Below are 26,198 nucleotides of genomic sequence, written 5' to 3'. Positions count from 1 at the left end.
TATTCATGCCAAAATCCTTGTTGGTCAAGGCAAATGACAAGTGGGTCTTATGTACCAGACCACCCTCTGTGGGTTTCAAGTGTAACATTTGATGACCGAAGCTAGTTAACCCCTGCACAACTACAGCTTCTTATTCAAAATTACAAATTCTGGAGCCTGTGCCCGTTTACTGCCCTATTCATGCCAAAATCCTTGTTGGTCAAGGCAAATGACAAGTGGGTCATATGTACCAGACCACCCTCTGTGGATTTCAAGTGTAACATTTGATGACCGAAGCTAGTTAACCCCTGCACAACTACAGCTTCTTATTCAAAATGACAAAATATAGTGCCTGTGCCCGCTTTACTGCCCTTTTCATGCCCAAATCCTTATTGTGCCAGGAAAATAATAATTGTAGACTGTGTAAGGGACATAGGCCCTCATTCAGAGCCGTACGCTCTGAGCAGAGCGCACGCTCTGAATGAGGGCCGGCCTCCATAACTATGGAGCGTCCTCCTGGACGCTCGTATAGCTGTGGGTCACCACCCACAGCCTATACGAGCGTGCAGTTTGATGGCCGCGATGGTCGTGGCCATCGAAACTGGGAGCCGGAGCCTGCGGTTGAGGTTTTCAACCGCAAGCCCCGGAGTTATTTTGGCTCTATCAGTGGGCCGGCTTCTGACGGTAGGCGTTCCCGTGGGAACGCCCCCGTCAGGGAGGCAGGCCCCTGGCACGCCCACCAAAGTGGGCGTGCTGTCAATCAACATCGACAGCACGCCCCCTTTGATCACACAACGAGCGAAATAAAGTCCTTCGCTCGTCGCGTCTGGCGCATGCGCACGACGGAGCTCCCGCCGTCGTGCGCATGCGCAGAGCACAACATCGACCCACTTGCGAGCGGACAGCCGCTTGCGAGTGGGTCTGAATCAGGCCCATAATTCTTTGTTTACATAGTGTTAGTTTAGTGATCTAACTTTATTTAAATATTTTAATGTAACATTTTCTGAATAAGAAGCTGGAGCTTGAATAAGAAGTGAATAAGAAATGAATAAGAAGTGAATAAGAAATGAATAAGAAGCTGGCCGAATAAGAAGCCAACTTCAGCCTCGTCGCAAATTGGAGGTAGATAAGGGACAGACTCAGTAAAATGGCAGAAATGTAAGAGTATGCTCCTACTGCAACACAGAGACGCTCACTATAACTTATTAATAAGGAATCCCGATCGCAGCGACACTATAGTTATTTTTTGTATATAATAAGACGCCGCCACACTGCTACAGTCAGCGGCGCAGCCCGGAACTGCAGCGTGTGCGTTCAGGGTTTCCAATTCCAGCGGAACAAGACAAGTCACAAGAATGTAAACAATCGGCAGCGGAAGAGTTAAACACAAGACAGTAGTGACGTCATCTACTGCGTGCGCTCAGGCACGAACCTCTTTAGCGAACTACAGGACTCCGCTCGCCGAACTACATTTCCCGTGAGGCCTCGCGGCGATGCGCTTGCGCCGTTCTTTTTTCAGGGAGCCTCCGATAGGTGGATCGAAAGACTACACATCCCACACGGCGCATCGCCCTGCGCATGCGCTCTGCAGGACGTTGGGCCATTTAAAAGTCGTCGTTAAGGGAAATGGCCGCGCAGCTCGGTACGTTCGTCGAGGAAAGGGACAAAGCCAAGGGGGGGCGGAAAAAGAAGCGGAGGGAGAGCTCGCCGTCCTCGGAGAAGAAGAGGAAGAAAAAAGGTGACGGGGAAGCTGGGGAGGACCCGACCGAGAAAGGGGCGAAGCGGAGGAAGCTGTGCGGTGACCCCCATCACAGCTGTCACCATCACCACCATCATCATCATCACCACCACAAGCACCACCGCCATGCCCGAGAGGAGCTCCTGCTGTTACCTCCTCCTGTCCTGCCCAACACCGCCTCGGCACCGCCGCTGCCCCCCATCAGCCAGGCCCTCTTCTCCCTCTCTCAGCTGGAGAGGCCTAGGGACAAGGGCGACAGGAAGCACCGAGTCAAGAAGGAGAATGGAGGGGGAGAGAGCCCCTTGCGACCTGCCAGGAAAGGTGAACGGGGGGCCTGGGAGGGGGTGTGACAGCACTGGGCAGTATAGGCACATGGCTAGGCTCAGGGTATGACAGGCAGAGGTGGGTGCATGGTGATTCTCCAGCTGTTGTGGTACTACAAGTCCCAGAATACTCTGCAGAGATCCTCGTAGGTGTTGTAATCCTCCAGAGCCTCTCCAGCCGCCACTGCACAATGCACATTCCTGCACTGGCTATGGCCAGCCTGTCCCTATAGTGTCTGTCTTATTTCACTGTGTGACTACATGATGTGACAGCAGGAGCAATGAATGGCTATGGAGAGCGTATGAGTTCATCATGTCTGTCCTGTCCCCTGTAGTGTATTTAGGCAGGCAGGCATGTACTGTGTGTCAGTTATATAGCGTAGCTTAGAAGTATTTATATAAATAAAAAAAAATGGTACTTTGCTGTTAACGTGACTATCTTTAATTGCTTTGTTTGCCTATTTGATTTTTGTGTTTTCATTGTGCTTTTAACTGTTTCAATAACCTCTTCCTAACAAAACTGCAACATTTTGGTTTGTAGCATTTGGTCAGTATTTTACTAAATTTTAAGTAGTACTTAATACTGCATATCCAAAGCCAACAATGGCTTTGAAATTATGTTTCTCCCCGATTATTATCTGTATAAGAGAGCAATCATTGACAGCAAGGTACTAATCGGGGTTATAGAACTGTCTTTTAATTCAGTCTTCATTTTTGTTTTCAATTCTGAATGTCACCATTGTTTGGGGTCAATCCAATTACCCGTGAGTACATTGTGAGTGTGACTTGGCACAGCAACAGCCTCACTTTATGGCTGCCTGAATTTGCTTGAAAAGTTCTTTGCCCCAAAGGCCAGTGAGCTAATATGAGTTTATTCGGGCTGAGGGGGGGGGGGTGCGATATGTGGTGCTGTTGCCAACGTTTTAACACCCTTCGTGGGTATTTGTATTGACCCTTTTTGAGTTTCTTTTTAGGTTTTTTTTTTCTTGTTCTCTTCAACTCTGGCATACAACCCATAGATTAATGTAAGATTCTAATATCCCCTATATTTATGTACACAAGTACATCCACTAATAGAGCATTTCTCAGCCATGTTATCTGGGAAGAACCCTTGAATACTTTACATGTTTCGGGGAACCCCTGCATAAAAGTTGATACAAAGGTATGCTTTAATGTAAATAAAGGCTGTAAATTGATATTGAGAATCAGTAGCCTATTTTATATACTGTAGAAGATGGACCTGTACCACCTGCATCATACCCACCTTAAATATATAGCACAACTTGGGTTAAACTGTTCATTTGGTATATATACAATACACTCTTATACAGATAATTGGGCTTTTTTTAATTAGTGTCTTTCTTTAAAAGTATGGATATTGCAGATGAGTATTGACGCATATGGGATTATTGGTTAACATGGATGTGCAGCTTCATGCATCTTGGAGGATTACTGTAAACTAGCATTGAACATTTTCTTGCCCATCTCCATGCAAGGTAAGTTGTCTGATGTTGGAGGCTGTGAGTTGTCAGGAACAGTCACAATGCTCAGGCACCTCAAGGCCACTGCCCCTAATTTAATTGCAATTAAGAATATAATGGTTTTATTCCTAAATTAATTTGTATGCTTTGCACAAGTGTTGCATGTATAGTGGGTGTAAAGCTGGTGTCACATCTGCATTTAAATAGCAGCATATTGTTACTACTTCTAAAACTTCAGATGCTTCATACAAGTATTTTCAGGATTGTTTTCAGTTTCATTCCAAGTGAAAATGCTGCTTTGGTATTTAAATAGCTTATACAGCTTGTTTGTGTGACATGCTTTCAAAACTAGATCTAAATGTTCACAATATGTGACATTGATCTTATTAATTTTAAACCGGTTTTGTGTGCGAGATATTAAGCTCCTAAATTCCTGCTTTCTGGTTTGAATTGTACTTTTAAAGCCATTTTGGATTCTGTACAGGGTTCAGTTCTAGAATGTTTTGTGAGGGTAATTTTTTCCATCTGTGAACCGTTTCTGATTGACATTGTAATGTATAGGGTCGTATTCGGGGACGGGGGGCAGTTTTTTTTGTTTTTTTTTTACATATTGCAGGTGGTTGCGGCAGGTGGATTTTTCACGATTTTTAAAACTACACAGCCACTTTAAAATATGCTAGTACCCATTTTCATGTACCCCAAATTTGATGGCACACCTTATTTTTCCCTAAAAAAGTTGCTAAATGCTATTCTTCACCACTTTCCCAAAGACTCTATACAGCACCTAACTGAGACCGTTTAAAGACCCCACATACCTTTAGCAGGGCTATTTGGGGGTAGCCATAGTGATTCCCCCCCATGTCAGAGCATCTTTTGGAGGTGTCGGGCTGATTTCCCCTAAAATGACAGGACTTTTTGCCAATTTTCTTTTTCGCCAGGTCCCAATGTTGCCTAAATGAAATTGAATACGGGGAATCGCGGGGACGAGCGCGATAAGTTTTCACTTCCAAAACCTCCGATGTCTGTGAAAAGTCCGGCAATGGACTTTTCGCCTCAAATTGAATATGGCCCATTCAGATGCATATTGTGTGATAAATAAATTGAAAGCTGAATTTATCTAGTAACAAAATTATTTATATCAAACACTTGCAGAATTGTCTGTTTAGTGAGAAAATGGTTCCTAATCTCAACACTTTTAGTGGCAAAGCATGATCTTTGGCTTTATTTATTGTGTATGAATAAACAACACAAAACGCCATCTGCAATTAAATTTTTATGTTTCTAAACTCTGCACATGTAATACTGATTATTTCTTATCGTGGTTCATAGATTTACCACAATGGACCACCATCCTCATTTTTAGTCTTGCTTTTGATGAACCCTTTTTCTGGAGCAGTTGGCTTTTTATTCAGACAGTTCAGATCTAAATTGCAAAAAATCAATATGTACCCAGTGTAACCACCTGTCAGCATATGATGATGATTGTGTAAACTTTTGTTGTATTATGGTTGTGCTGTGTTCCATCTTTCTACTAATTTGTGCCAAATACTGTGAGTTTTTGTTGCGCACACATCCACTAGACTATTAAATTGAACGATTACGATATCGTAATTGTTTGGAGATTGTTTAAAAAAAAAATGTCTAAAACGACCAGCGATGCGCGCTCCCGCTGGTCGTTTAGACATCTATCATCGTACAAATATGTTGTACAACCTGATGATATCATCAGGTTCAACATGTTTGCAGATGATTTGATGTGCCTTCACTGAACAACTGCTCGTTCAGTGTAGACATCAAAAGGAAAAAAAGGGTGGGCTCTTCAAAAATGATCTGATGTAGTGGATCTAAAAGCAGATCACCAGAAAAGGGGAGGCTGACCCCTATGGAACCTGTTCAAAAAGAGAACTGGGAGCGCTAAAAACCACTAAAAATATATATTTAATACCTTATGCAGAATAAAAACATAAGTAGAATTTTAAGTGAATGTGAAAATAACAGATAATAAATATCATGGGATATCCAGAAGAGGAAACAAACAATATATAAACGCACTGTGGCCACAGGAAAAAAAAACAAAGACAAAAAATGAATGAACAATGTCCCAATAAGTAAAAATATATAAGTTGTTCAATATCTCACAGCAACTTGGGAGATGCTCTATTAAATGTTTTTTACATAACAGGGAATGAGATCAATTGAAAAACAACCAAATGGTTCTCATTTGCGAGTGGATACTTTGAAATACGTAATACAAATAGTCTGTATTGAAAGGCACGTCTGAGTACGTGTCTATAGTCCAGCAATCTGTGACTTTATACAGCCTCTGTTATAAGACAGTTAAATTGTACCGTTGTGGTGCTGGCACAGCGTGCATCTGGGAGAGGCCTCCTGAATTGTCTGGCAAGTAAATCCTTAAGGTCTGGAGTGTGACAATATTGGTGTCTTCAAGTGTGGAATGGAGGACCGCTGTGTAGCGTGGAAACGCACAGACCGCTGTGGCACAGAATGTGCCCAATGAATGAATGTCCCGTCATGCGGAAATACAACCGGAGTCGGCTGGACACTCAGCACAAGTGCAACGTGACAGTCTGGGGTACAACAGCGTGCGGGGGTAAGAACCTGACGCGTTTCTCAGCCTATAGTGACCGGCTGTTTCCTCAGAGGTGAAACCCCTCACTCTACTCCATGACTTAAATAGGCGGTAGTAATTAGAAACGGTTGTAGCCTGCACAATGCATACGTAACCCGGCTGTTGAAAAGCTTATTAGTGAGATAAAAAATAAATATACAGTACCAGTCAAAAGTTTGGACACTCCTTCTCATTCAATAGTTTTTTGTTTATTTAAATTATTTTCAACATAGTAGATTATTACTGAAGACATCAAAACTATGAAAGAACAGATATGGAATTATGTTGTAAACAAGTGTTAAACAAATCCAAAATATGTTTTAGATTCCTCAAAGTAGCCCCCTTTTGCTTGTATGACAGCTTTGCACACTCTTGGCATTCTCTCAATCAGTTTCATGAGGTCTCCTGGAATGGTTTTCTAACAGTCTTGAAGGAGTTCCCAGAGGTGCTGAGCACTTGTTGGCTGCTTTACCTTCACTCTGCGGTCCAACTCATCCCAAACCAGCTCAATTGGGTTTAGGTCGGGTGATTGTGGAAGCCAGGTCATCTGACGCAGCACTCCATCATTTTCCTTCTTGGTCAAGTAGCCCTTACATAGCCTGGATGTGTGTTTGGGGGTCATTGTCTTGTTGAAAAACAAATAATGGTCCCAGTAAGCGCAAACCAGATGGGATGGCATGGCGCTGCAGAATGGTGTGGTAGCCATGCTGGTTAAGTGTGCCTTTTGAATAAATCACCAACAGTGTCACCAGCAAAGCACCCCCACACCATCACACCACCTCCTCCATGCTTCACTGTGGGAACCACACATGCAGAAACCATCCGCTCACCTTCTCTGCGTCTCACGAAGACACTGCAATTGAAACCAAAAATCTCAAATTTGGACTCATCGGACCAAAGTACACATTTCCACTGGTCTAATGTTCTTTCCTTGTGTTTCTTGGCCCAAACAATTCTCCTCTTCTTGTTGTTCATCCTCAGTAGTGGCTTCTTCGCAGCAATACGACCATGAAGGCCTGATTCACGCAGTCTCCTCTGAACAGTTGATGTTGAGATTTGTCTGCTACTTGAACTCTGAAGACTTTATGTGGTCTCTAATCTGAGGTGCTGTTAAGTAGTGGTTTCTGAGGCTGGTAACTCTAATGAACTTATCCTCTGCAGCAGAGGTAACTCTTGGGAGTAAATTTACTAAAGTGATTGTTTTTAGAAGTGAGTTTTAGAAGAGATGTTGCCCATAGCAACCTATCAGATTCTAGCTATTATCTTCTAGAAGGTGCTAGTTAAATGTTAAGTAGAATCTGATTGGTTGCTATGGGCAACATCTCTTCTAAAACTTGCTTCTAAAAACTCTCACTTTAGTAAATTTACCCCTTGGTCTTCCTTTCCTGGGGCGGTCCTCATGAGAGCCAGTTTCATCATAGCGTTTGATAGTTTTTGCAACTGCACTTGAGGATACATTAAAAGTTCTTGAAATTTCAACTGACCTTCATGTCTTAAAGTAATGATGGACTGTTGCTCCTCTTTACTGAGTTGAGTGGTTGGTGCCATAATATGGATTACAACAGTAGTCAAATAGTGGTGTCCACTGTGTACTAACCCTACCTCTGCACAACACAACTGATGGTCTCAAACACATTAAAGGCCCCATACATCAGCAATTGATTGCAGCAATCGCGCAATTTCTAATCGATTGTGTATATAAATCTTTCCCTTTTTCAATTGATTGCAGAATTGCCACAATCGATTTAGCAATTCATTGCAGAAATCGTGAAATTTGCAATGTATGGTGGCCTTAAGAAGGCAAGTAATTCCACAGATTAACTCTTGACAAGGCACACTTGTTAATTCAAAACCATTCCAGGAGACTACCTCATGAAGCTGATTGAGAGAATGCCAAGAGTGTGCAAAGCTGTCATCAGGGGGCAAAAGGGGGCTACTTTGAGGAATCTAAAATATAAAATCTATTTTGATTTGTTTAACACTTTGTTTTGTATACAACATAATTCCATATGTGTTCTTTCATAGTTTTAATGTCTTCAGTATTAATTTACTATTTTGAAAATAATTAAAATAAACAAACATTGAATGAGGGGGTGTGTCCAAACTTTTGACTGGTACTGAAAATAGATAGATATAGTTGGGGCATAGTAATTAATACTTCCACGCATGAAGGCATGCCAGATCTTAAGGATTCCCTTGCCGGACAATTCAGGAGAGGCCTCTTCTAGATCCACACTGTGCCAGCACCACCACGGTAGCATTTAACTGTCTTATAACGGAGGCTGTATAAAGTCACAGATTGCTAGACACATGTACCCAGATGTGCCTTTCAATACAGACTATTTGTATTATGCATTTCAAAGTATCCACTTGCAATGAGAACCATTTGGTTGTTTTTCAACTGATCTCATTTCCTGTTATCTAAGGATACATTTAATAGAGCATCTCCCTAGTTGCTGTGAGATATTGAACAATTTATATATTTTTACTTATTGGGATAGTGTTCATTCATTTTCTGTCTTTTTTGTTTTTTTCCTGTGGCCACAGTGAGTTTATATATTTTGTTTCCTTTTGTGGATATCCCATGATATTTATCATCTGTTTTCACATTCACTTCATTCTATTTGTTTTTATGCTGCATAAGGTATTAAATATATATTTTTAGTCGTTCAGTGCAGGCACATCAGACTGACGAACAACTGCACAATTACAATGTTGTAATTGTGCAGTCTTTTGCCTGTCTTCTAGTGGATGTGTGCCTATGCTGGGGTTCTTGCATTTGCCAACATTGGGTAAACTGAAAGCAGCAAAATCTGCTAGTGTATACAGCTGTAGTCAATTGCCCATCCACTAGCCGACCTCAAAACGACTGCACAATTACGACATTGTAATCATGCAGTAGTTTGTCAGTCTATGATGTGCCTACACTGAATGAGCAGTCGTTCAGTGTAGGCACCTCAATCATCTGCAAACATTCTGACCCTGACGTTATGTTTGCCCGATGATGGATGTCTAAACAACCAGCGGGAGCGCGCATCGCTGGTCGTTTTAGACATTTTTTTTTTTTTTTTTAAACAATCTGCAAACTATTTTCAAACTATTATCGAACAATATCGTTTAATCGCTCAATGTAACTACCTAGTGGATGGGCACCTTAACACAAACCATGTAATAGAAAGCCTGTTTCACTTAATTAATGGTGCATACATATGGTCAGATCTGTCAGATGAACTATTTGACCAACGATTTGAACGATTTCAGACAGTATTAAATGAATGAAATCGTCAATCTGACTGCAAACGCAGACAATGTCTGATATCGTTCTCAGACATGCGGGAACGCTCATCGTTGCAGGCACACATGTCAGATTTTCTTTCAGATATGAACGATTGAACAATTTTTAAAATCATTATCGTTCATATCTAACAACAAATCTGACCGTGTGTTTGCACCGTAAGAGTTAAGTGGCCCATACATGTTGCGATAAATCAGCCGATCTGAAGGATTGGTAAGATTTGGCTGCTATATCGCACAGTGTATGGGCATGGTATCTGACAGAGCGTGCACCCGTGGGGTCTTACAATCCACCCCCAGATCTTACTGCAGGTTCAGTCAATCTGGGGATGCGATGTGTGATCCCATGCAGCACTATGTGGGGGGGAGCCGGCATATCGGGTGGTCAGCCACCCGATCGCACAGTGTGTGGGGACCACCCGATATGTCGGATATTCCGGAGCGTCGCACTGTGCATATCGCACAGTGTATGGCCGGATTAAGTTCTTCTCCTACCACCTCCCCTGCCCCCCCCCCCCTCCAACCCCCATATTCTGGTGCTTCCCTCAAAAATACGGCACTAGCCGCACATTATGAAACTAATCGGTGGGAGTGTATGCTGGGACTTGTTTGTTCACAACAGCTTGAAAGCCACAGGTTGGCCAGGCCTGAACCAGAAGACACAAGACTAGCATAGACAAGATAGTAGTAGTACTTGAATTATAAACATTTTCCAACAAGACCAAAAAAAAATAATTGCTTATTTCAGTGATCTTATATCAAATTCATCTGATCTTTGCATAGTACTACAGTATAGACAGACTGGGAATGCAAAAGCATTCACTTATTTCTGTAATGTCCGCGTTGTATGAATAAATTATACGGTAACATGTCTTTACATTTCTAATTTATCTCCTAATATGCAGTGAAAATATAAAGATATATATTATACACCCATTGAATATAAATATATCAATTCGTACAATGCTTAAGAATACCAGAATATATATATATATATATATATATATATATATATATATTGTTACATACTGTATATAAACTCTGTATCATTTTTAGCGCTATTACTGTGGATTTCTAGTACTTTTTGCCTTTCACACCACCTGGCTAGTTTGTGTTTGTTTTTTTTTGTTTTCTTTTCCCCTCTATTTAATTGTCACAAGCCACCACCTCTTTCCAGTCCAAAAATACATTGTGTACATTTTCACTGTGGAAAATGATGGCAGCATTCTTCTTCTTTTTGAAATATTTCTAGTCTATTGGAAACCATGGCACAAAATACACGCCATTTGAAAAGTAGCTATGTTTTTAAGCCAGTCTGGTTACCAAGACATACTACAGCAGTCTTTACTATTTGTTTGCAAAGATTGCTACTTCTCATTTTTTGTTAAGCAATATGACAGATTTCTGCTTAATTCCTGTTTTGTTCTCTATGGCTGGTTCTGTTGTCCTGTTCTTTTCAATGTACAGTGGTAAGTCTTGTAGTCATGTTGGTGCTGAACGATAGGGAGGACTTGTGGTGCATACACACTGGACGATTTTGTGAACTATTTGTCTTTAATGACAAATCGTTCACTTTGTGAGGTATAAAGATTAACGAAAACCTACAAATGCGCGCTCCCGTTTGTAGTTTTCGTTCATCGTTCGAACTTCCTGTCCAACATGATGATGATAAAGTCAGGCTCAACATGTTCGGGGATGAGTGAGGGAGCCCGTCACTGAATTAAATTGTTATTGATTTGGTTCAGTGTTGTGCACAGTATTAACAACACTGAGCAGACCCCTGCCGGGGACACGCAGGATGATTTTCATTCGGGGAGAAAATTGTCCCGTGTATGCACCTTAGTTGCTATGGATCTAAGCTGACCTAGTATGTGCTCAACTGTCTTTAGTCTATTTATCATGAAATGTGGTGACCGTGTGCATTTTGATATTCACATCTAAAGGTGCATACACACGTAACTATTTTTTTTGAACGATTTGTCGTTACCGTAAAATCGTTCAGTTTATGAGTTATAACTATGGATAATCACAAATGCGCATTCCCATTTGTAGTTATCGTTCATCGTCCATTTCAGACTGTCCATCATGACTATTTTCATTAAGGGAAGGAACATTATTCGTTCATCGTTCAAAAAATCGTTCTCTTTTTCAAGGGAAAAATCCGACAGAAAATCGTTGGTTACAAAATCGTTACGTGTGTATGTACCTTTTTAGATATGTTAACCAACCTCATGGATTTTTTTTTTCCCAAAGAAATTCCAGATGAAAATGGTAAATCCCAGAGACTGATAAAGGATGATGACAATGCTTTGCTCCTTAAGAAGATGAAGAAAAAGAAGAAGAAGAAACATCGGGATGACTTGAGGGGCCAACGGTTGAAAATGTACAACAAAGAGGTGCAGACTCTTTGTGCTGGACTGACTCGCATCAACCAAGAAGTCCTAGACCAAGCAGAGGTAGAAGTGAACAAGGAGTCATGCAGATATTTGAAGGATGAACAGCTGTGCCGGTCTGACTTGGGTACTGAAGAATACAGAGTCCCCCAAGAGGTCCAGATGCCTTTTGCCTCTCATCAGGAGCGATGTATCCGTACTAGTACTTTAAATGCAGAATCCAGATTTAGCCGGTTAATGCATGAGGAGAATCAGTCAAATGGTGGTGCCCCAGTTTTACATGCATACATGGATGAACTCTCCTTTTTGTCTCCTGTGGAGATGGAGAGATTTGCTGAGGAGTTCCTAGAAAGGACTTTTAATGAAAATGACAAGAGTGCAGCCTATTACGCCCTAGCCATAGTGCATGGCGCAGCTGCTTACTTACCAGATTTTCTGGACTACTTTGCTTTCAATTTCCCAAACACCCCAGTAAAAATGGAGATCCTTGGCAAGAAAGATATAGAGACCACAACAATTGCAAACTTCCATACACAGGTAAATGTGCAACCTATTTTATTGTGTATATACAGAAACAATGTTGCCTTCCACAATCCTATAACCACTTACATTACAAGCTTTCTAAAAACCGGACTTGGCAAAAAGATGAATGAGAAGGGAGCACACTACAGTGCATGAATCAAACAAAAAAATATGTAGAAAAGGGTGCGCAACACCTGCAGCCTTCCTCCCTTTCAGAACAAGAGTATCACCTCACTCTTAATACTTAATACACAAAAAATTATCTGAATTTAAAGAAGGTGCTGGAAACAAAAATAGATGAAAAAAATTCATATGTAAAAGTCAAAAGAAAGTCATAAACTCAAACTTTTTATAGTCTTCTTTGATTCCTTATTCCAGTCCCAAATTTCCATGCAAGATCAAGTTCTGCTGGATTCCTCAATGTTGTATATATCCGGAAACCACATAAAAGGCAAAAACACACACCAGAATGGTATCTATTAGATAAGTTTCTCTGTAGGAATATCTCCACAGTGTAAAAAATGCATACAACACCAAACCCCAATCCAGAGGTAGTGGAAGTACACACCACAACTCACTTATACGCAAGTGGGGGAATTCACATCTGGGTTTCTTTGAAAAACTCCCTCCAAATCCAACTACAATATCACAATTCTTTCACAACGTGATGAAGAAAACTTCATTGGGTGCGTACCCTACTTACGGGCAGGTGGAGTATCTTGAAGCTCATCAAGGTTTCTTTCTAGTGGTGTCTTCTCAACAAATCTTCAAAGGTTCCAAAAGATAACAAACATCCCCTGATGCCGTTAAAAATTGAAGACTTATTTTCATCAGCTGCTATACCAGGTTAAGCATATGAGGTGATATCTGCCTGGGACCATGTTCTCTTTTGGAACCTTTGAAGATTTGTTGAGAAGTCACCACTAGAAAAAAACCTTGATGAGCTTCAAGATACTCCACCTGCCCGTAAGTAGGGTACACACCCAATGAAGTTTTCTTCATCACGTTGTGAAAGAATTGTGATATTGTAGTTGGATTTGGAGGGAGTTTTTCAGAGAAACCCAGATGTGAATTCCCCCACTTGCGTATAAGTGAGTTGTGGTGTGTACTTCCACTACCTCTGGATTGGGGTTTGGTGTTGTATGCATTTTTTACACTGTGGAGATATTCCTACAGAGAAACTTATCTAATAGATACCATTCTGGTGTGTGTTTTTGCCTTTTATGTGGTTTCCGGATATATACAACATTGAGGAATCCAGCAGAACTTGATCTTGCATGGAAATTTGGGACTGGAATAAGGAATCAAAGGAGACTATAAAAAGTTTGCGTTTATGACTTTCTTTTGACTTTTACATATGAATTTTTTTTCATCTTTTTGTTTCCAGCGCCGCCTTTAAATTCAGATTATTTTTTGTGTATTACAGCGCATGAATGTTTTAATACTCAAAGTAGTGGTGAAAAGGAAACCATGGCCGATTACCTGAATAGTTTATAAATTCCTGTATGTGAGAACCAGGCACTACACTTCTGCACGATGGTTTCAGCTAACAGGGAAAGAGCACATTTTATATTAATGTAGGTGCAAATTAGAAGTTAAAAAGGTTGTCTCAATCAAAAAAATTAATGTAGCAGCTACTCAAATATTAGCTCTAATTCTGCTGATCAAAGAACACAAATAGCAATGGTTACGAGATAAAAGAAATTATATCTCAGGGAGTGCTACATGCTAATATATTTACAAGGAGCACACAATACATGAATCTGTTATTTATTACAAATATCCCTAAAAACCAATACATTTATACACACATTAAAAAAATACTAAGGATTCTATTCCATACTTTTAGGGCCTGATGCATCACGGAATGCAATTGCAACCGCGTATGCAGATCGGCTGATGGTGCGTACTGCGATCGTGTACACAGATACAAAGCCATTGCAGAGTCAGTGACAGGATGTCAGCGTTTGGAGGTGGTGACTGGGCAGTGGTTGGAGAAACGTAGGTGTGCCCTGTCGGTTTGAATGGCGGTGCATGGGCGTGCATAAATTAGCCACTGTGACTGCATATGCAGGTTGAGGACTCTCTTGCAATTTCTGAGACATGTCAGAGCTGCTGTAATTCTGCGTGAAGGGGCTGATGTTACTGATGTATACGCAGGACTGCGAGGTCTTACTGATGTGAGAAAGCGGTAGTGGGAGTCTATGCTGGCTGTGGGGTTGCAAACATTAGCATATTTACACAGTACAGCTGCGTTCAATTATGCAGCTGTGATCGCAATAGCGATCTGTAATGAATCGGGCCCTTAGTCCCAATCCACTTTGTTCTCACTTATTAGTAATCTCCACTTTATTATAATGATGTAAACTCCTTCATAGCATGCTGCAGTCACAACTCCATTAGTATTTAAATACGAGTGCAGACTTCCTGTATATTTACCCAGCTGACCTCTCCTTAAAATTGGTGGAGGTGCTTGCTGGTCTGGTGATCATATAAACTCCAGTCCTTAACAGAACACTGCTGTGTAGTATAACTCTGATGGAGAGTGAAAATGATATAGCATCCAATGACTGCCCACTTCCACCTGGCACAGCTTTCAAGTTGATATTACTGAAATGAATGAAGATGATGTAGCATGCAAGAGCTACCTGCTGCTGCTCAATACAGTCTCCAAGTGCATTCCCGAAGCGGCTCCTTAGGTGAATTATGCAGAGTGGATCGGTGAGTAGAGTGGTGGGACAAAAGGTAACAATCCCTACGTGATGGCTTCCTCAGAGGGTGGGGAAAGAGTGCTGGATGGAAGCCTCTGTCTGGAGAACATTAAAGCAACAGACTGATGCGTTTCACTTCTCAGCACTTCATCAGTGGGGTGTGGTTAAACCTAGGTTAAGTAGTTTCTTTTACAGTACTTGCAGTTAGCATTAAAAGGAAATGTATTAAAACTTCTAAAGAGTTGGAATGTTGCACATAGCAACCAATCAGCTTCTAGCCATCTATCTGTTCTATTCTGTAGAATGATAGGTAAAATATAATTGGTGGCTATGGACAGCTTATCCACTCTCTAGGTGGTTTTTACATTTCCCATAACTGGTGATTTGAAATTTCCTATAGGAGTGCTCACTTATATAGGTTCTCACTGGCATATAACACCTAATAAGACAATGTGTTCTAAATCTTGGTCTTCGTTGTACCATTATTATGCTGCTTTGCATAATGTAGATATTTATTTCAAGTGATTATTACTGCGCTAAAAAAAAAAAAATTAATGACCTTGTTTATTAATTTCTGCCATCTCTCAAAATAATATTGTCTGTCTGAACTAGAGTTAAAAAAAACAACATATTTAATCACATGCTAAATGTATCTGAACAATGTACATAAGCAAAGATAAATTATATGCATTCAATTAAAAATGTTGCACTAGGCTAATAACAAATGTCTAATATAAACTATAGCAGCAATGATGCATATAAAAATAAATCACAATTTCATTAAACGCCTCATCAGTATTCAGGCAGACTTTGGGTGAGGGACTCTCACCATATAGCCAAGAAAAGTTCCATATAATTTTGATATGCAAGTCTCTTTAGGAGGAATTTTATAGCTGGGTATATATACACTATTATGCTGCTGGATAAGGTCCTGGATTGATTATCTTGTATATGATCATGATCCGGTTATGAGCAAGTGAGCTGTCCTTGTATGTACTCGCAGCATATATTCCATCTGTATGTGCCCACAGCGATATTCCGTCCATCTGCGTTGTGGTTGAAAACAGGTAAGCCGGCCCTGTGTGCTCTTGCAGTATGCTCACCGCTCATTAGCAGGAGATCAGTGCTTATAGCTGCTGCGGGTTGTTTGTATTGCCAGCAGGGAAAAGACTGTCCATATAAGAGCATTAAATTGACCGGCGACTGCTTTTTCTTTTCTCCTATGGATATCCAAACTTTGACCATTGGGGGGTGTCAATTTTTCGGGGTTATCTGACGTGTTTCGCCTCTCACCACTGGAGGCTTTCTCAGTCATTCAGCCTCCAGTGGTGAAAGAACCCTGAAATTATGATATTTTTAGGTTTCATTGTTGCTACACTGTAGTTTATATTAGATATTTGGTATTAGCCCAGTACAAAAATATCAATTTAATGCATATCATTTATCTGTGCTTATGTTCATTATTCAGATACATTTAGTAGGTGATTAAATGTATGTTTTTTTTTTTTTTTTATTCTAGGTTTATTAGTAGTTTTTCAAACAGGTGAGCAACCACAGCTCTCAATTACTGCAGCTGCATATACAATCATCAAAGAATTATTAGTGCCAATAGAGTGTGTGTATGTATGTAATATATATAATAAAAATCGGTGAACGGAACGGCACTCCTCTACGACAGCCAACTTGCTCCGGTGCCTCCAGAAGAGGTAGAAATAGGACAAAAAAAGCTGCGGCACTTGGAGATTGATATAAGTCAAATGTATTAAATGGTGTCACAAAGTAAACCAACGTTTTTGATCTGTGGCCTCTTTGTTCACACCTTGACAAAGGGGCCACAGAGCTCTGAAGTACCGGTTTCCTTATTTCTGTACAAGTCCTGGAGTGCCATCCCTTTCTTGAACCTACATACACCCTTTAGGTTGAGCACCCGGGCCTGTTGGTTTGCTGGTATGGTGAGTGCCGGATTTACAGTATGTTTATTTATTAACAGTTTCTTATATAGCGCAGCATATTCCGTTGTGTTCTACAATTGTCAACATTAATAGAACAAAACTGGGTAATAACAGATATATAGGTAGGAAGTCCCTGCTCGCAAGTTTATAATCTATAGGTGTATGTATGTATATGGAGAGAGATTTATTTTCAGACCTGTTGCAGCAAATATAAAATCCACACTGTGCTACAGAGAACTTCTCGCACTTGTAGTGCACTAGGCTTCCAAAGTTGTTCAAGCTGCTGCTTTCCCTCTGCACTTTAAATCCTGTGACCTCTCCAGGAAAATGGGAATCTGGTTTAAAATAAGCAGAGAGGGAGTGCTATATATTTTGCACCTTCATAGTATTTAACATGGGTACCTTGAAATTTAAGTTTTGAATCCAATAAAGAGGTACATGCACAACGTCTTGCATTTGCTGTTATTAATATTTTAATTGGACTAACTAAAATATTATCGCATTTTATAAAACATTGACAAACACATGTCACATTATCTCTTGTTATAGTATTTGTAGGATGTCAATTTACTTATCACCATTCCTTGCCAAATCTATTTATGTATAATAGGAGGACCGTAACCTACATTAAAGCACCTCCTAATTAATGCTGGGTATACACTGGTTGATAAATCGAACGGGTGATATATATCGCGAGTACGTCAGCGGGTGTGTACTCCTGATATGTCTGAATTACTGTTTTCACAGACAAATTGCGTCGACACTGCAGTACATTAGATGGCCAATATATCAGTGTATGTGACTGTGTACGGGTGGTACGCCGACTGCCCTTACACTTGCTGCAGGAACTGACGTCACAGCTGGGCTGGCAAGGTCAAATACCCACCTAGCTGTGACATCAGGACAACAGGGCGAGCGGAAAGTGTGTGTACTTGTCTGATTAAGTACTTGGTAGGCGAAGGCAAGTGGCTGATGCCTGAATGTGCGTTCCCACGGATCGTTAATTATGCGTGTCATCGCCTGTACTTGCAGGGCAACTTGACAATATCGTCAGGTTCTGCAAGTACGGAGATGAGGGAGTGTGCAGTCACTGAACGATATCGTTAACGACATTGAGCCTGGCATTACAGGGGAAACTCTTAATGATATCGCTCATGGATCATATTCTTAAGGTGACAAAATGTGTAAATTTCTGGCATTTGGAATTCTGCAGTCTGCCTTGTCTGTTATCACGTTTTAAACTTTGATCCGCTGTGTGTTCCTCCTTTCAGCTGAAACCATTGTGCAGAAGCTAGTTTTTATGGTCTATTTAGGTTAGTATGGGAGACACCTGTCTTCTCTAAATGTTTATAACCACTATAAAATACATGCAATCAACAATACTTTGAATTTCTGACTTGACTTGCGCTGTTAAATGGTTAAAAATAGTCAATTGGTCTATTAAATACGAAGGTCGTGCTATGAGACCCTGAGCTGCACCCTGTGTTCACTTTGACTTGTGTGTAGTTTTTACAGCAGGGGTGGGCAATAAGCAGCCTTCCAGCTGCTGTTGAACTACACATATCCGCATATCCTGCCTCAGTTCTCATGTAGGGTTGTCAGATCATCCATATAGCGTAGTGAGGCTAGGTGTATGAGGTCACCTCTGTAAGAGACAAGCAATCTCGTGTTAAACACCATTTTAAATCAGAAATTAATGAGGTGGTGTAAGTCCAACTTTGCTTCAACCCCTGTGAGTTTGTATTTTAGACTATGGCTGCTCTGGACTTTGGCAAATCCCTCGGCATGATCTTTCTGTTTGTGCTGTATACAAGTTCTGTTATACCACTTACCCATTCCGAACACCAGTCTTTAAAGATGATGCCCTGTACATATTTAGCTATACATACGTGTTTAATTTTTTAAGTGGAAGCCTGGCTATAAATTGGATTTCTAAAAACTGATAAAGTATAATGGTATAAACTGCTGACATTGACGCCTTTGTTGCAAACCTCATTCTGGTCCAGCAGCAGGACTAAATCTATTTAAAGCATTAATAGAGGTAACTTGGCACTATGGCCTTTAAGCTGGGGGTTAGGTGCATCAGTGTTGGTCCTGCTTATGAAGTAATTTCTTGTCAGCATGCATACAGTTATCTGCTTGAATCTGTCGGGTAAGATTTATTCTTGGTACAGCAGTGTCTTCTGCACAGAACTCCCTTCCTTTCTAGTGCACACTCCAAGCCACCAAAACAGAAAAGAAATGAGCCATACGTGGTACCAGCAGCATGGCAATACTAATGCCATAAATGTGTACAAAACAGAAAAACTTTTGCTATCGGCGCTAACATTAATATACTGCAAATCTGTGTGTGCAACAAATAAAACCAAGGGGATTTTGTCAAGATTCGATCAAAGCATAGGTGCTTGTGTACTTTACGGACTCATTGCAGAGAAAACCCTACACTTAATAAATATTATTAATATTATCAATCATGGTAATGTCTAAATCCCCTTCACGGAGAGGACCCTGACGTCATTAGCCAGTGTCCAGCATCATTCCCTGTGTCCACCGTCATTCCCTACCATCTAAGTGGACATAGAGGGGGAATATAACCTTGTAGCGAGCCACCGAAGCGTGGCAAGCGTACGACTTCTTCTTTAGGTGGGGACAACTTTTGGTACGTAAAGTACATAAGTACCATTCAAAACATTCATTGGGTTCTCTTATACTTGTGTACTTTACGGACTTATTGCAATGCATACACTCCCAAGCCACCAACCTCCAAAACCCCCTCATAAGTTTATGGGCCCTTGAAGTATCCAAATGTCTGTCCAAGGGTCCACATGTAATATAACAAATGTATAATAACATGTTTTATGTTTGGCTTATTCATTGCTATTTGACTCCATTCAAGTAATTGTTACTTTTAAGAGTCTAGGGGGTAAATTATCTAAGATGGGAGTTCTATTTAAGAAGTGATGTTGCCCATAGCAACCAATCTGATTCTACTTCTCATTTATCCAGCACCTTCTAGAACAGGCCTGGCAAACCTGTGGTTCTCCAGCTGTAGCATGCCCTGCTACAGTTTTGCTATTAAGGAATGCTAAAACTGTTGCAGGGCATGCTGGGACTTGTAGTTTCACAACAGCTGGAGAGCCACAGGTTGGCCAGGCCTGTTCTAGAAGATACCTGGAATCTGGTTGCTATGGGCAACATCACTTCTTAATAGCACTCCCATCTTACCCCTAAGTGTCAGCTGTGCATATAAGTGAATAGGAGAAGGAAAGGGTTTTGCAAATTTCAAGTGTCTGTCTCTCCAACTGAGCTTATAGTAGCAGTGTAGGTAATGTCTATGTATTGCTGGTCACAAACTGTAATATCAGTATGTGGGCCACAAAACGTGCCCAGTAATCTGCAGTAGTGCACAAGAGGACTGGAGGGGGCAAGGATTGTGAGGATCCAGGAATGGAATGCTTCAAAGCACAATGGCCGTACCTAGAAAAGGATTTTTGACAACTGGCTGCAACAGGCAATGACTGGACAGGAATCTTTTCTTTAGAACGCCATTACTTAAATCCTGTGGTAAAGGGTTGTGTGTGGTTTTTTTTTTTTTTGGAATGGCATTTATTTCTATCCCTATTGTGTGAATGGAGCATGACCATACACCGAGGTGCTGGTATTTGGCATTTTAAATTAGGAAGGATAACCAATGAACATTAAAAAAAAATAAGTGCTCAATTTTGTCAGCAACCGATTAATCTACCAGCTTTGTATTTTAGGAGAAAATGGGAGCACCTGTAGAAATGTCATGCAAACATGGGAAGAACATATAAACTCTTGCATGCCATGCTTTTCTTATTGAAGATTAAACACATTAACATTTCTTAGCTGAAGGGAAGAACATATGTATCTTGCTCTTTGTTTCTTCCCTTGTGATGTGGTTACCTGTGTTTTACTTTAGGTCAGTAGGACATATTGCTGTGGAACATATAGAGCTGGCCCAATGAGGCAAATCAGCTTGGTGGGAGCAGTTGATGAAGAGGTTGGAGACTTTTTCCCAGAGTTCCTGGACATGTTGGAAGAATCTCCGTTTTTAAAGGTTTGTTTAAAAAAAAAAAAAAAATAATAATAATAATTTTTAACCATATTGAGCCTGTAAAATTCCACCAATGTTGATAGTCAGTTGTCATTTGGATATAAGTTAAATAGACTTGACATTGAGTAGTTTTTACATACTTGGGTGTAATCTGGCATAAAATACAGTGGATGGCAAAGTCCATGTTTGCCAGGATGTCTGGGCAAGCGTCCAGTTTTGGTGGTCTAAATGTACAAAGACTCACTAAGATCTGCGAGCGACTTGGCTGTGTATGCTTAGATCTCATGGGCTTTAATATTACAATATAAATAAGAGTGACCAAAGTGAGTTTGATTTCAAGTAATCATAGCATGACTACAAAATTCTGCAATGTGTAAGGGCCTTATGCTCACAGATATCAATAGCGTTCCTGCCAGGCTACTTTTGCGGTGCCCTGCCCCCTTCTTTTTTTTTTTTTTTTGCAAAAGCTAGAATGCACCCTGCTTTTTACCAGTGCCCTGCTTGGATCGCAGCATGACAGGCTGCAGAGCTGTCATGGCTCTTCCCGGCTGCTTGGCTCCCCTAGCGAGTTAATAGATGCCATGCGCATGCGTACGGCATCTATACACACCGCAGATGGCTTTGAAGCAGCCCAGCATCTCTGCGATTGCTGGGCACACTCCCCTACAGTGTTGAAAAGGGGAGCGCCTCAAGGACACACCCCCTTTTCTAGTGACCATGCCCGCATGCGTACCTCTGGCGCAGACCGCAAAATGTCCCTATCTGAGAGCCTCCCTGCCCACCCCAGAAGGAACACTAAGGGCCGGATTCAATTAGAGGTGAAATCATCCAATTGTCGCCAAAAAAACAGGCAAAAACTGAGGGGAGGGGGGGGAGGGCAAAAACAATGAGCAAAAATAGGTGAAAGTTAGAAATTTGCGTTTGTACCCCCAAGAAATGGCTGACGTACATTGGAAATTATTTTAGAAGTGTATAATTTGTGTGATAAGTGTTTTGGGGACTTAAATAGCGGTAATTGGCGTATATGGGAAAACGTTATTTTATTTTTTCAGGAAATTCCTGTTCCACGTAAATTGGGGGTATGTTAAAATGGGGACAAGTGTACAGTATTTGTGCCTTTTTAAAAGCGCAATTTAAAAAAACGTTATAGCACCTGCTGCGGCCACATCCAATGTTTAAAACACTTGATGCATCCATAGCACCCTCCCATCGTTTTTCGATGGGAGGGGAGATAGGGGGTTTCCAAAGGGTTCTGAGAGAAATTACCACGTTTTTAGTCAAAAATAGGGATTTTTTTTTTTTTTTTTTGCTCTTAGGTGGAGAACTTTTTTTTTTTTTTTTTTTTTGACGAAAATCGGCAGTTTTCGCCGCTAATTGAATCCGCTCCTTAAGCTATATTCTAAGCCAGAAAATGTCTCCATAATTGCAGGCATAATATGCTAATACATGCCACCGCTCACCCAGCATAGAGACATCCCCTACTGCTTTCTCGCATTCGTAATATCTCGCAGTCACGCACAATTACAGAAGGTTTGACCCGTCGCAGAATTGCAAGTCTCGTCACAGGCTCAAGCTGCATAGGCAATCGCAGTGACTAATTTGTGCACGCCCATGTAATGGCGTTCAAACGGACAGACGCTTGCGTTTCTACAACCACTCCCCCTGTCACCACCCCTAAATGCTCACGGCCTGTCACTCGCTGTGTGATGGACTCCTGTCTGCGTGCGTAATCGCTGTGCATGCAATAATCTGCCAATCTGCAACTGCGATCCATGCTGATTCGGGCCCTAGGTTTGAAGTTTGTCCGGGTCTCAAACAGCCACACAACTCCATAAAAGAGACTCTTAAATTACACAGGTTCTGGGGCTGAGGGGCTGGCTTCATTTACAGTCATACTCTGGCAGGCTCATGAGCAACTCCTCACTTGATACATTCCACTCTGTCTGGTAGCAGATTATCAGTGTTTGACAGTCGCAGCCATTTCTGGCCTGGGAGTGGGCAGAAATGGCCTCCATTTCTCAAAACTGAGCCGTGTTGCAGATCTCATACTGTGTCCTTGGACGGAGCCCAGATCAATAATGCATTGAGGAGACGAAACGCCTCCTACTGCATTACCATATTACAGATGTCTGAGCTGCTAACCTGTTAGCAGCTGTGATAGCATATCCGTCCGCAGTTGAATCACACCCTCTGTTCTGCAGTGATTTCTGACACTCCAGTGATTTTGGAAGCTATACTGATTTCTATTCTGTAAGGAAGTCTGCTCCTGATATACCCCATTCCAAACGTTATGGGCATACACGTGCCTGCACTGTCATTTACTCCTAATTTGCAAAGTTATCCAGGTTTTGGACGAGGACAATGTTTAAAAAAAAAAAGCTTCAGGTGTACTTCAGAGTCAAGTCTTCAACCCGGGCAACGCCAGGTATCCTCCCAGCTAGTAGGCAATAATTCATACTTGCCTACTCTCCCGGGACTGTCGGGAGCCTCCCGAAAATCTGGTGCCGCTCCTGACACCCCGCAAGACTAGGAAAGTCCCCCGGAATGGACGCCGGCACCCCGCTAACCCACGCGCCAGCCGCAAAAGTGGGCGGTGCGGGGGTGTGATAACGCGGTTCGCGCTGAATCGCGTCATCGTAGCCCCGCCCCCTGCCTTAGAATTCCAGTAATGTGGGCATTATAAAGCGGGGGGTGGGGCTACTATGACGCGATTGCGTCAGCACGTCCCCGCTCCACCTATTTGACCCGCCCCCATCCTCCCTGCTGGACTGACTTGCCAGCCCCCTCCCGGATTCCCCTGCCGAAATGTGGGCAAGTATGCAATAATTGCTTTTTATTTGAGTATTTTTATTTTTTTTTGTCTGTAAAATATATTAAATAAAAATTATTAATCCTCCACCAACATCTATAATTGTTTTAATGCTGCCTTCTGATCAAGTTTTCCTCACTCCTTTTGGATAGGGGAGGGGCTAGTGCTGGAACTTGAGTGGTGGGCCCCTCCCTTCTAGGGCCCCATACTGAGTTAATAAGCCACACAGTAGTGCACTTTGACCCCCAAACAATACAGACAGCATCCCATTGTTTAATATGTGCCCCCCTTAAACTTAATATCTGATGTCAGCCGTGCTGCTTGGCGGCTCCGCAGAGGGTGACTGACACAGGATGAAGGTGACGACCAGAGGCAGAGGTGACTGGCACATGGAGAAGGTGACAGGCAGAGGGTGACGGCCAGAGACACAGGGTGATGGGCACAGGGAGAAGTTGACGGCCAGAGGTAGATGGTGATTGGTACAGGGAGAAAGTGACAAACCCTTTAGAATGTAAGCTCTTACGAGCAGGGCCTCTACCCTATTGTGCTTCTCCTTACTTTACTTTTGCCTACTTCTTACCCCCCTCCAGGGCACCTAACACTTGGTTGCTTACGCTCTGTTGTATATCTAGGTGTTATGGTCACTTATGTATCAATGTATATTATCCATGTCCTTGTCCTATTTTGTACTGTAAGTCAGTTGTCAAATTATTTGTTTATGTACTTTGTAAGGCGCTGCGGAACACTTGTGGCGCCATATAAATAAAGGATAATAATAATAAACAATAGGGGGACCCCATAGTTGGGTGGGGAGGTATGGGGTGTAATCGGATAATAGCTGCAAAAAAGTCTCCAAGTGGTAAAAGGAAGTCCAGGTATGTAGCAATGTAAGACTTCTCCTCGTGGATAAAGGGGCATGCAAAGCATTTTTAAATTGTCATCCTTATGGCTCTGCAGTAGCCACAGGGGCCCGTCTGCATTCTCAGCACTACTGGCCAATTCCCCACGGTCTGGAATCCGCAGCCAGAGTAGTTTGGCTAGCTGAGCTCAAGCTGCGCTGTATGACATGCAGGCTTCCCAGGACCCAGCTGACCATGCAGTGGTGGGTGCGCCGTCACTTGCTGCAGTGTAGGATCAGTGGTCACCAACTGGAGCTGTATGAGTTTCCCACACAGGTACTGACAGGTTTCTAGGATACAAGGCTAGTAAGGTCTCCTGGGCTGATTACACTTGCAGCAGCAGTGGGATCACTGCTTCTAAGCTACAATGCAGGACCAGCGACGATCCCAGATAGGTAGCAGCCGTCAGATCAATGATGAACCGCAGCAGCGTCAGACTATCAACAGCAGGGCTGAGGGCCCTGGTGTGATGCACAGGCTGCACCGCTGGTATTTCTACATCAGGGTCCATAGGGTTCCACAGGATACCTTGGGGTATAGGTGATGACGTCAGGCATCGGGCACCATAGAGTTAAGCTTTCAGCCTCCCAGGATGCACTAGGGTCCCCCTCCTATACCCCGCCCCCGAGCCAAGGCATCTCAGTTTCGTTGGTGCCCAGCTCTGAGTCGGAGCACCTGTTTAGAGGGGGGCTAAGGATAGCCCCTGAAGTTTTCTTCGAGGCAGCTGTGGCTGCACATCTGGAAGTACAGCATGGACAGTCACTACTGACGTCCATGCTGTCTTCCCTACACCCCACCGGTACCAAAATGCCGGAACTGATCCGGGGATGCCGGCAAGAATCTGGGGTCATGGCTAGCGGTGACCCCAGATGTTTCGGACCATGGCCGGATTCAAGGGGGCAGCAGGGTCCCGCGGTGGGTCCCTGCTGAACACATGGTCCAAAGTCCCCAGGCAGGGGCCTCCCTGGGGACTGGCTGCAGCGTGGAGCCAGGTAACTAACCTGCGCTTCCACTACCCCCCTGGCACAGCGGACCACAGCTGAGCGGTAGCGCTGCAGCGCCCCAGGGGTTAATTGCATGCCATGGGAGCACGCCTTCCCTGTACACAGCCGGCGCCTCCCATGCTGCACACAGCCCTCTCTGCGCTGCCGATTGGCCCTGTGGCAGCGCTCCTCCCTCAGGCCGGCCTCCTCTTGGCCACTGAGGAGCAGTCTTTGCAAAAGCATGTTGAACGCTGTTGGAAGCTGCTGATCGGTGGCATCGCGGTCTGGGTCCCCCCCCCCCGGCATACCTCTCCTCCGTTGACTACGGGTCTGTGTATGCAGCGCTGTGTCCTACCAGGCTCTGTGTCTGCGTAGTTGAGGAACAGCGCTGATAGTGCAGGGATTAA

At 42.5% G+C, this 26,198-nt stretch overlaps 1 protein-coding gene across 1 annotated transcript in view; it reads left to right on the top strand.

The window, feature by feature from the left end:
- Positions 1-1,574: 1,574 nt before the first annotated feature.
- The window catches only part of RSBN1 (round spermatid basic protein 1), a 41,072-nt gene continuing 16,448 nt past the window's right edge, over positions 1,575-26,198 (top strand). Inside the window, exons 1-3 of the mRNA XM_088454434.1 lie at positions 1,575-2,038; positions 11,698-12,374; positions 20,966-21,103. Coding sequence (XP_088310560.1) covers positions 1,606-2,038; positions 11,698-12,374; positions 20,966-21,103 — 1,248 coding nt within the window. The 5' untranslated portion in view covers positions 1,575-1,605. The remainder of the gene's footprint in view (positions 2,039-11,697; positions 12,375-20,965; positions 21,104-26,198) is intronic.

This window comes from Taudactylus pleione, unplaced genomic scaffold (genome assembly GCF_031769625.1).
Source record: "Taudactylus pleione unplaced genomic scaffold, aTauple2 ptg000615l, whole genome shotgun sequence".
Taxonomy (NCBI): domain Eukaryota; kingdom Metazoa; phylum Chordata; class Amphibia; order Anura; family Myobatrachidae; genus Taudactylus; species Taudactylus pleione.
The sequence above is the reverse complement of the archived record's forward strand: the minus strand, read 5'-3'. Positions and strand labels throughout refer to the sequence as shown.